The sequence below is a fragment of the Echinops telfairi genome, unplaced genomic scaffold (genome assembly GCF_000313985.2).
Source record: "Echinops telfairi isolate 266 unplaced genomic scaffold, ASM31398v2 ScPeMD7_7421;HRSCAF=8459, whole genome shotgun sequence".
Classification (NCBI taxonomy): Eukaryota; Metazoa; Chordata; class Mammalia; order Afrosoricida; family Tenrecidae; genus Echinops; species Echinops telfairi.
Window position 1 is genome coordinate 2717809 of NW_022111321.1, and position 11938 is coordinate 2729746.

At 42.5% G+C, this 11938-nt stretch overlaps 1 protein-coding gene across 1 annotated transcript in view; it reads left to right on the forward strand.

Annotated features, from left to right (window-relative positions):
- Window positions 1-11938, forward strand: part of ARHGEF26 (Rho guanine nucleotide exchange factor 26) — a 180362-nt gene that overhangs the window by 26017 nt on the left and 142407 nt on the right. The window contains exon 4 of the mRNA XM_013006250.2: window positions 9179-9300. Coding sequence (XP_012861704.2) covers window positions 9179-9300 — 122 coding nt within the window. The remainder of the gene's footprint in view (window positions 1-9178; window positions 9301-11938) is intronic.

Consider the following 11938-nt stretch of genomic DNA (forward strand, 5'->3'; position numbering starts at 1 on the left):
GATCCTTTTAAAGTACAGTCATTTGAAGTAATTTATGGTTGTTACATAAGGTCTTTAAGCCTTCAGTCTAGTGTAATTTGTCTTCAAGTCTGTTTATGCTGAGTCTCCTCTGGTTTCGTTGGGCAGAATCGGGCGGGGCAGTGTTCAAGTGCACAGGTGACAGGTGCTTCCCCGGTTGACAGAGATGGGGCCAGCTTAGCTGTAGTGTTAGACCATCTAGGAATAAGTGAGATTTTTGAACTGTGTGAGACAGGGATTTAATTGGACCCTAATAGGATAATGAACGTTTAGGCTGCCACTAACTTCTATAGTAGCATTAAAGTGAAATAATTGTGTATGTGTTTAGCAATGGTGGTTCTGCTAGCAGGATCATGACCTGTACTCTATAATTGCATAAGATGGTAATAGGCTTAGGCTTCATCCACTTGATTGTCAGCACATAAAGAGCTGTTCTAGTTAGAAATACAAGATCACTTCAATCCAAGGGAATCTAATTTGGGAACAGAGCCTTGTGCTGTTCACCAAGTCGTAGGGATCTATAATATGCTAGAGATAATTTAAGTGATCATGGTTCCCAATTTGGGGCTGGTCCTACGTAGAAGGCATTTGAAGAATTGAACTGAAGAGTCCATTTGGAACTGTCTAGGTGACTGACTGGCAATGTGCCTAGCGGTGAGGGGCTACCAGACACAGGTGAATTACCCAGTGAATAACTCGCCTAAAACAGCGCTGTGAGGACTAATCCAGCATCTCTTGGATTGCGGGGAAAAGTATTGGGGTTAGAGGAAAAATATTGCCTTATTAATCTAGAGTGGAGTATTAAATGCTTGTGACGTGTCCTACCTACCAAGTGTGTAGCCAGTTGTGTCGTGGTTACAAAGTGAGCTTAGGGTTTTCCTCAGCATCGTTCTTCCGCGCAGTCCTACAAGTGTTTACAGCCTCCTGTCTTAGGTCTGGATTGGAGTCTCTTTTGCTTCTATTGTTAACGCTCCCCACTTGCCACTCCTGCCCCATGACCATGTAGATGTTCATGAAAAAAAAGGGACTGTTGTGAAACCAGTGTTTGTTTTGCTTACTGCAGTGACAGCACCAAAGCCTCACTGGCCAGCCGTGCCCTAACCCTATTTATCTGCCACGGGGTGTGTTTGTGTAATTTCTATTACCTTGACATGCCAGGTGCCTTTGAAAGGCTGTTTAAACTCCAGAGGCAGAAACCGAAGCATGCTGGCTTGTTTGCCACTTCAGTTCAGTGCCTAATATAGTCATGCTCTACTCTACCCCGATTCTGTGACTGCCGGCATGTGGCTTTATCAGTAATCTTAAATTATTTTGAATGCTTCTTTAGTTTGCTCAAAAATTTTTCTCAGGGACTGGTTTCTGTATTCTCACTGAATTATTTCTTCAGCTATGCTTAGTATAGCAAAGTGGTTAGAGTGAAATCTAGAATTGGGACCTTGGTCTTTGGTGATCTGGGTTCAGCTTTTAAGCTATGTGGAGTTGACTTTCAGGAACTTGCATAATGAACAAGAAAGATTAGGAAAATAGAATTTTATTATAAATATTGCTTTACTTGGCTGAAAATACAGCAGATACTGTGGGTTTTTAGCAGCTTGATCTGATGGGTCTTAGTCTTTTAGAATTTGCACTGCACACTTACTGTGAAAGGCATACTATTTTTCTGCTAAACATCTGAATTCAACAGCTGTAATAAACCAGAATATTGTTCTAATTGTAGAAATGCTTAATGCTTTGGAGTACACAGGAAACTTCCATTTCTCTTCAAATTTCATACTTGTCTGAATGAACTCTCAGTTGCCCAGATGACTTCACTAGTAAGACTGTAGTCATCTACGTATCTCCACAAAACAGTCTCGTAAAATTCTTTTTTGCCTTAGATGGTGACTCATGCCTTTTGCTATCTATTTTTTATGTGTAAACAATAGAGAAAAGCATGGTGATTTATCATGTCTGCCTTGCGTTTAGCATTCTTATTAGCCGCTTCGCAGGCACAAGCTACAGTTGCAGGTGGGACAGTGGGTCATCTTCTGGAATGTTGTGACTTTGGAAACAAAGAATGATCCTAGAGCCTGGACCTGGTACCCCAAGCAGAGCTCCTATTTTAGCTAAAAGTATCGTGGGGGGTGTTGCTTAGCTTGGACTATAGGAGCGTGCTTTTTCAGTATCATCAGATTGTGTTTTCAACATTTTTTTTGAAAACTAATTTTGACTTTTAAACAATAACTAGCATATTCTCTGTGTTTTAGAAAGAGAATTCAAGTATTTCAGGTAAAACTAAGTTTTCTCCCAATTATTGTTTTGTGATTTGGGTGAGGGGTTTCAGTGCAGATCATAAGTTTTCACTCAGTTATTTATATATGTTTTGTTTCAACTCATCTATTTCAATCCCCTCAATATTACCATCACTTACCCCATTTCCTCCCCATGTTTCTTGTTTCCATTTCTCCTCCTTCACTAATCCTCTGTCCGTGGGTAAACGCTACCTGCAATTCCAGTCTCATCACCTTCTCAAAAGTCTCATATATAACATTTTAGGGAAATATAGATTATTTGCATAAATAATATGCTGCCCATGTGAATACTTTCTGATATATAGCATTTTTTCTATTTGCTGGTTTTCATTTGAATTGATTTTGGGTATGCTTTTAGCTATCTTTCTGTGAGAGATTTTACATCTTTTAAGAATCTGATAAAAGCAATGAGCTGTGAGGAGAGCCCTGTTAGAAAAAATGCATACGTAAATATTTGTGGGTTTGCTTTTTTCCATTTTAGTGTGGTTTACTTTTTTCTTTGACTGTATCTCCAAATATAAGGATGAGCTTACTGCAGTTCTCTATGAATTGATTACAGTTTCCATGTTGTTCCTTTGGCATTTGAAAAGTTTTCCTGATACAGTTATTAGAACTTTACATAACTCCTTCTGAAAAATAATTTTGAGGTTAACATGAATAATTAAAGGGTGCCTGAGCTGAAGATGTGTCATCATGTATGTCATTGTTCTCCTAAGAGTACCAGGAGCTCTCTGTATGTGGATATGTGGGCGCCGTGCCTGCCAGGGAGGCAGAGACCAGAAGAGACAGGTGCTTCCTAAAAAGTAGGATTGGGAGGGAGCACAAGGTCATCTTTGTTCCAGCCAGAACACAGACAAAGGGGTCTTATTATTTCAGAGAGGAGAACATGGATGAGATATTATTGAATGATTCTTTTATTCATCAAGTCTTTGTGGAGGCCCTACTCTACCCCAGACTTTGTGCTAGGCACTGGAGTTCCAGCAAAAACAGACTCCACCTGCTTTCAGGTCTTGACAGATCCTCGAAGGGTGAAACAGACATCAAGGAAACCTTCAATACACGTAAGATGACAGCTGCAATAATGCTATGAAGGATGTGCCTGTGCTATTGTCTGTGAGACCACAGCAGGGGGTGCCTGTGTGGGTGAGGGCTTTCGGTCAAAGGAAAGTATCGAAGGAAGTAACACAAACTGCCCAATGATGAGTGTTAGGAGGTGACCTGGCAAGGTAGGGCTGGGAACAGGTGGAGGCATTCCAGACAGAGAGAATGGCATGGACAGGGACTACCTGGGAGATAGAAAGTAAGGAGCTGATAGAAGACCAATGTAACTGGAGCCAAGACAGCACGGAGAAATGTTTTGGGGGGTCAAGCCCAGGCTGGTGAGGTGGGCAGGAGCCAGAACTTGTCAGGCCTTGTTGACCTTTAGTAGAAATGGATGGTGAATAATTTAAATCAGGAATGTGGCCTGGTCCAATGATTTCTTTAAAAGAGCTCTGGCTGCTTTGAGGAATTCGACTGGATTGGAAAACTGGTTCCCAGGGAATGGCTGCATTCCAAAGCATGGAGGCATTGCAGAAGGGCAGCGGCTCACTTTCTTCCTGCTTGAGGTGCTGTCCTTCTGAGGCTCCCAGGATACTACATCCTCCCGATTTTTCTGCTCACCGGCCAGTGGTCTGCTTGTGTCTACTCTGGGTTCTTGCTCATTCTTCCAATCAGTAAAAGTTGGAGCACATCCAGGCTCAGTCTTGAGCTTCTCCATTGTCTCTTTCCATAAATATAGTCAGTCTGATGTCTATATATTCTATCCAGTGAGGTCCACATGTGTAATTGCCATTAATTTTGTTTAAAAGGGTATATGCAATGGGCTATATTGCAAAATTCTATCATGTGATCTCCTGTGTCATTTTTATCACCAAGGCTATATTTCCAACTACTGATCCTTCATTTTTGCTCCCAACATTAGAATTCCAATCATCAGTAATTTTAAATGCACCTTGATTGCAAGTTTGATACATTTCAGACTGTAGAAGTTCATAAAAATCTTTAATTTTCCATCTTTGATATCAGGGTTGGTGCATAAATTTAAATAATAGTTGCATTAATTGGTCTTCCTTACAGGTGTATGGATTTTATCTTACCGTTGGTAGTTCAGGATACATCTTGAATTATTATTTATATATTTTTTGCTGATGAATGCAACAATATTTTGCTTGAAATGTTCATTTCCAGCACAGTAAGCCAGGTGATTGTCCACTTCAAAATGGCCAACCAGTCCATTTTCACCCATGAAAGCTAGATATCGATCTTTATGAGTTCCATTTCATCTTTGACAACTTTTAATATTCCTGCATCAATACTTTGAACGCTCCATATTGCGGTTCTTACAGGGTGTTTGCAGCTGGCTTTTGTCATGTTGGGCCACATCAGCCAAGCAAGGTCCCGTTGTCTTTGCGTCCCCTGTGCCATTAAGGTCGACTCTACTTGGGGGAGCATCTCTTTCCCAATCATATGTTGCGTGCTTTCCAATCTCATTTTCCGGCACTATATCGGACAATGCTCTGCTATTCAAAAGGTTATTACTGGCCAGTTATTTAGAAGGAGATCATTATATCCTTCTTCCTATTCCCCCTTAGTGTGGAACATCTGCCCAATCCTGTCTCACCTGTTGGTTTGTCATACCACAGGGACTTGCCTGTTGGTTGTGATCCTCAAAGCTACCAGTACAACAAATACCAGCAATTTGCTCATGATGGACTGGACAGACTACTAAGTGGGGAGACTATCCTCAGAGCATCCCATCCCAACCCCTGCATTTACCTGCGTCCTCTTTAGTCTCCTTTCCACATAGAAGCTAGGGAGATCCTGTCAGAATATAACATTGATATTGTCTTTGTGTTTTAAACTCTTTAAGTGGCTTCATACCTCCACTCATAATAAAGGTAAAGCCAGCAAGAATGGGTGAGCCGGTTCCTGGCTACCATTCTGAATTCGTTTTGTGCTTTTCTCAGCATGGCTCATAGTGTTTCATTTCACCCTTGTTTTTCAGACACAGTTTGAGCTTCTGCCGGAGGACCTAGCTCCTCATCCCGTAGTAGCTGTTCTACTGGAGAGCCAAATACCTGTCTCCCTTCCATTCTCCACACAGACCCTTGACATTTCTTCTCTTCCTCATGACAATTACCCTCCAACATACTATGTGATTTATTGTGGGCAGTCAGTTGTTTATCTGCTTTTTCTATAATACACGCTCTGTGAAGCCGGGGGCTTTTGTCCATTTTTCTCTCTGATATATATATATATATATATATATATCCTTAACACGTGACCAACAGGGCCTGCCCTACATGAGGTATGCAGTAAATATTTGATGAGTTTATGAGTGGATGAAGAAATGATGTTGGAACCGAAGTTCTCCCCAGCAATAACAGCAGAAAATTACTCAGGAAGTTTCCAATTGTGGCAATTTGGAGTCTTCAAAATTGTTTTTATTTTAAAAGACAAATAAAGTAGTTCTTTGAATGTATCCTGGATTCAGTAAATACCTGAGGTGCATCCAGGAGCTTGGTTTCTTCAGTAGCAGTGTCAGCCCATGGGAGGTATTTGTATACTATGAAATTAAATGAAATGACCGCCTCCTTCTCAACCAGGCCTTTCTATGGTGATGCTGGAGGTCATGCATCTTGGAAGAACCCTGTGTGGTGAAGTAAAAGGAGGGAAAGCTCAGTTACGTCAGGAGTTCCGAATAACTGTGGAGACATACTTTATAATAAAGAACTTGATACTGAGATTTCATCCATCAAATCCATCCATTTGCCCTCCTGAGCTTAAGGTAGCCTGTTGTGTGGTTTCTCCCTTCAGTGTAGTAAGTATAGATCCTTTGGACCACATCCACTCAGTTAATGGTTAGTGAATGGCATTGCTGTAGAAACTACCTTTTGAGTTTTTTAAATACAAAATTTATCTTTAAAATGTGTTGCTGAATTTTGTTGATCTAAACAGTATGTACAACCTCTTGATTTTCTAAATGCTTACTCTTTGACGTTTTGAGGTCATTTCCGGCATGCATTCTCAGTCTTCTCATCATGTGAGGAGTTATACTAAGAAATCGGTGGACAGCATCTACAGAAGGAAATTCTGTTGCCAGTGAAAGAAAATTGCCTATTACCTTCCCATCTGGTGTAGGAGATAAACTGTGCTACTTCTCTAACTGCAGAACAGAAAGATGGTGCAGTTTCCACTTTGTGTGCATGGAAGCCCTGCTGATGCCAGTGGGGAGTGCAAAGCAGTAGGTCGCTGTCTGCTCAGCTGAGTCCCTGGGAGTCAACAGGGAGTCCCTGTATGTCTACATGGGTTCAAGGTTGCAGGATGAGCAGGTATGCGGTGGTGGAGACACAAGATAGCAAATGGCTCTGGATCTCACACTATCCATCTGTTGACACGCAGTTAAATATTGACAAGGTATTTGTAAGGACCCGTTGTGTGTTCAGATTACTTCACCTACAGTTTATGCAGTCCTTAGGACAACACCATGAACGGGAAGGACTAATTTTTCATTTTGTGGTTGAAGCACCTGAGATTGTTGTTAAGTATGGTGGTTCCCCTCCTCTTTTTTAATTAGTGTTTACAGGTTACCTGGAACTGAGCCTTTCAATTTCCCCAAGTACGGGAGATGTGTGCCTGCAGCACTGGTAGCACGGGAACTGTGTTTCCTTGTGGTACCATGACAATAATGTGCCAATGTGTCTCATTGACTTATTTCTCTTGTTTTATAGTGCCTCTTTTCTCCCCAAAGCTACATATACAAAGTTTCTGGGGTTAGCAAGCATGGACTTGTTCCATCTTATATTACCCGTTCAGCTTCCATAAATCATTAACCCTTTCCCATGGAGTTGCTTCCACCTCAATGTAGAACTGCCCAGTAGGGGTTCAAAATTGTAAATCTTCTTGTAAACAGACTACCATATCTTTCTCTTGTAGACTGGCTGTTGGGTTTGAACCACTGAGCTCTCTTTTATAGCCAACTGCTTAACCATGGTGCTAGTCAGCATTCACTTCCATGTTGTATTAGGGCATAACATGGGACGGGCTACCTCAGACTACTGCTTTCGCTGAAGCTCTGAGCAGAATTGCGCCTCTTTTAGGTTCATGGGAATCTTAGATGACATGATTGGCATGTCTAATGTAACTTAGCATATAGTGGACTTGACATTGGTCACTCACTGCCATGGAGCTGATTCTGACTGATAGTGACCCCATAGATGGAATAGAATTGCTCCTGTGGGTGTCTGAGACTATAATTCATGGGAGTAAAAAACCTCAGCATTTTCTTAGGAGTGGCTGTTGGTTTTGAACTTCCAACCTTGTGGTTAGCAGCCCAACACCTAATCCGTTATGCCACCAGGGCTCCTCAGTCTATATCCGTAATTTAACACCACGTGAAATGCATTTTACCTCCTGGCCCAATCGGTGTTTTCATGTGTGAGAATGTGTGTGTATCAAACAAAACTGTTACAAATCAGTAGTTAGCTTATAACTTGCAGTACACTAAGTTATTGTCTCCTGGAGCCTCTCTATTCTGATAGATGTAAATGGATGCCACTCAGTGTTCTGTGCACTTTGTCTTGCCATTCACTAAGGTTGGTGCATGGTTGTGCACCCTGTAGTGTCCCTCCAGGCAACATCTGATCACATGTACACCTGTGGTCTCGTAACATTGTAACAGGGTTCAGAATTCCCTATAGGAGAAGGGAACACAGTAGAGGTACCCTGTCGTAGAGAAGGCAGTGATTTTCACGTGCGGCTTGTATGTCTCCTATTGCTTGTAGAGTTCTGCTGCCAGCAATACAGTATTTCTAGAACCAATGTCTTTGTAAGCCTTGGGACCACCTTTGTCTCTGGCATGTGTATGAACTGTACTGCACTTTCTATTGTTCTTTTGATGTGAACTTTCCTTGCTTCGAAAGGAAAAAGCTTACCCTGTTACAAGGTGTGTTTCAGCTGGAAATCAGCAGCACCGTGTCTCATGTGTTGCGTCTCTGGAGTGTTAATAGCTTTATGTGCTGCCTGCAGCCCATTGCCACTTGCCTTGGGAAGGGACCCTGCTCATGCTCTGCCTGCAGCCTCCCACCTCTTGTCTGGTGTGGGGACTCCACTTGCCTTCCATCTGCCCCAGCCATGCCCCTTCCCACCTTCCCAACCTCCCTAGCACTTTGAGCCCCTTGCCTAGCCTTTCTTTGCCTCCGTATGACCTTGTATCATCTTGCTGTTGTCCTGTACACTCCGAGGCTAGCCCAAAATGTTGCAGGTGAATGGGAGAAAGCCTCGTGGGTTGATTGACCATTATGCCTCACGTGGTTGGCTCTCAGAAGAGGCACCGATATACTGTTTTGGGTGGTTCTCAGAGGGCACCAAGGGCCTGACCTGAGGAAATTTCCAACACTATCAAACTTGAAATGCTGAATAACAAGATAGTTGTTTAATGAGGAGTAGGTGTGCATACTATGATGTTTGCATAATGCCCGAATTCCATAGTGTCTAATTTCACTGAGTGTACACTTACCTGTACCGCATTGTTTAGGAAGGGCTGGTATCTGGCTCCAGAATTGTTTCATATTTCACTGCCTCAGAATAGAAAGACAAAGAAAACAGACCTCAAACCCAGCTGTGCACTCAGTGAACTTCTGACCCAGTTTAGGAGACAGTATAAAGACAATGTATTTGAAAGAATATAGGACAGGATGACAAACCGAGCAACATAGCTGGATAGCATGCATGGTTGTCAGTTGCTGTAGCGCTGGCTTCGAGACCAGACAGCCATGGGATGAAGCCATACCCCAGAGTGCATGTGCCCTCTTCCTGCTCCTTGGTAGGCTCGAGCCCATTGCTAGGGTCAGTGTGTACTTTGCATGCCTGCCAACTTCAGAGGCTCATCTTCCAACAGTCTATCGAGCGGTATTCTCATATGGTTGATAGAGTTGTCATCGATAATTGTGTAAGTAAGTGAGATGTAGCTAGAGCTTTCTACTCCCATAACGAGTTATAGGCTCAGAAATGGCTGTTATGAGTCGACATTGACTTGAAGGCAATGAGTTTGGTTGTTGTTGTTGTGTATGTATATGTGTGTTTATTTTGTCCTAGCCATAATTCTTTATGTGATGTATTATAGGTCTGGACTCTATTAAAAAACAAACCCTCACTGCCATTGAGTCAATGTCAACTCATAGTGACTCTATAGGCCAGGGTAGAACTTCCCCCATCAGTTTCCAGGAGTAGAAAGCCCTGTCTTTCTCCTGCAGAGCAGCTAGTGGTTTCAAACTGCTGACCTTGTGGATTGCACCCCAATCATAGCCGCTACACTACCAGAGCTCCTCTCTGGACTCTGTTCCTGTTGCTGTAATCCCACTTTGGAAGGTATTCTGTACTATACTCATGGACAGGATCAGGATGGGAGCTGATCGTACTAGGGGTGTGAACCAAGTCACACACAAGGTGAACCATGTCCGAGGGGGCATCTTTAGACTACTTTACTAGAGGGTGTCACTTGGTTCATCTCTGGTGTATTCCGCTATAAGGCAAACCATACATGCAGTAGAGCCATTCCTCGGTGAGTTTCGGGACACAGAGAGAAATCAGAGGACCATTGGGAGAGGCTGCTAAGTCCGGGTGCACCAGAGCCTGGCACTGCAACTCAGGAGCAGTGCCTGGACTTCTGGGTACCTTCCCATCTAGCCCTGGACTATGGGGCTCTAAAGTAGAGCAGCACTCTGCCTTCCTGACCCAAGGAGGCAAAGGCCAAGGGACCACGAGGCTGAGGACCCTTGAGAGACTTGGCTGCTGGTTGAGGAGACCAGTGACTGTGTTTTACTGTTTACTGTGGCAACCTGTTAACTCCCCCTAATAAATCCACTTGATTTTGAGTGTTCCCTGTGAGTCCCTGGGTGGCTATTTCAATGAGCTATCTAATCCAGCATAGAAGTAGAGTGCCGTGGCAGGAACAATTGGTGTCAGTAGGTAGATCATGAAGGCTTGTCCCACTCCCGCCACAAGGCAATTGGTCATATATGGTGATAGGTCACATAAGTCACCCAGGCTTTGTTCCTGTTCTGTCTGGAAGCTCCACTGACACCTTTCTACCACGAGTGACCTTGCTGGTATTTGAAATAACGTTGGCTTAGCTTCCAGCATCAGAGCAACATGCAGGCCGACACAGTATAGAGCTAAGCCTAGAGAGCGGTACATGTCAGGAACGTTCTCTCTACAGGAAGGGCTCGAAAGATAAGCAATACACGTAGTAGCAGCACGAGAATGGTGTCACTACTTAAATGCATGGAAGAGGAGAGATGTCACTTATGTACAGATTTCTCAGTTCTTCTTTGTGTGTAATAATCCCTGTCTAATGCAACTATTTTATGCTGTGTATGTCTAAAGTGAAACATGAGTTCACTTTGTTACCCATTTTCCTTAGGTCATGCTTATGTTGTGTTTTTTTTTATCGCAACTCTCAGAAATTTACTCCAGTGTCACTTGATGAATAGCATAATGTTTTGGAGCTTTATCATTCCTGTACACCTGCCACTTTCTAAAAATAACAAACAAAATCAAAACAGCAACTGAGATGTTTGTTGACAACACCTTTAGAAACAGGTGTTCTCCTCTTCTGCAACAGAAGGAACTCAGACCTGTTCTACCTTTGCCACCCCATTCTTGACTCATGCCTTCGCAATGCGAGTGCGTCATTCTAAATGACTCTGACTCCAGCCCAGTCTTCCTCCTCCTCCGTCTCTCGCACTGCAGATCTGCCTGTCATCACTCACCTTCAGCACTTTCTCATAAGGCATAGCCATCGCTTGGACTTGACCAAATGCTTTCTCTCTTATCACCCTCCTTTGCCTGAGCTGCAGTATCGGTTCCTTTCTCTGCTGACGGTCTGACATAGCCAGGCGTTACTGGTCTCCTTAGGCCATTCTTATTTGTTCTGTTTTACTTTTCTGAGAGAGAGTTTGACGCATATTTTGGGGTTTATGATCGAAAGTCCTGCTTTAATTACAAAACTAAGATATGCTTATTACAGAACAGCCAGAAAGCACTGATAAGTAAGGGGAAGAAAATAAAAATTAGTTGAACCTTCTTGGCCTCTTCTTGGCCAATCAATGTTGATACTTGCCATGTAGCTTTCTAAGCCTTAGAAAACAAAAGTGTGTCTGGAGCTTTTCTTTTAAGTAATCTCAGTCACGTGTATAGAACATGCATTTGCTGTTTTTTCAATCCTTAAAATAGAAATACTTTCTTAACTCATTAAGCATGCTCTGTTGCCACCTCTGGTTTCTTTCTCTTACCAATATCTTAGATGACTTTCAACATTCCTAAACGATTTTCTACAACAACCTTTAACCTAGATCCTATTTCATCAGACAGATGGATATTATGCTTTTTCTTTTTTTTTACCATTTCCCTCGTGTTAATCATTAGTTTGTTTTCAATTTCAAATTTAAAACTTAAAGCTGAAAGTTCTTTTTTAAAAAAAATAATTTTATTAGGGGCTCACACAACTCTCATCACAATCCATACACATATCAACTGTGTAAAGCACATTTGTACATTCACTTCCCTCATCATTCTCAAAACATTTC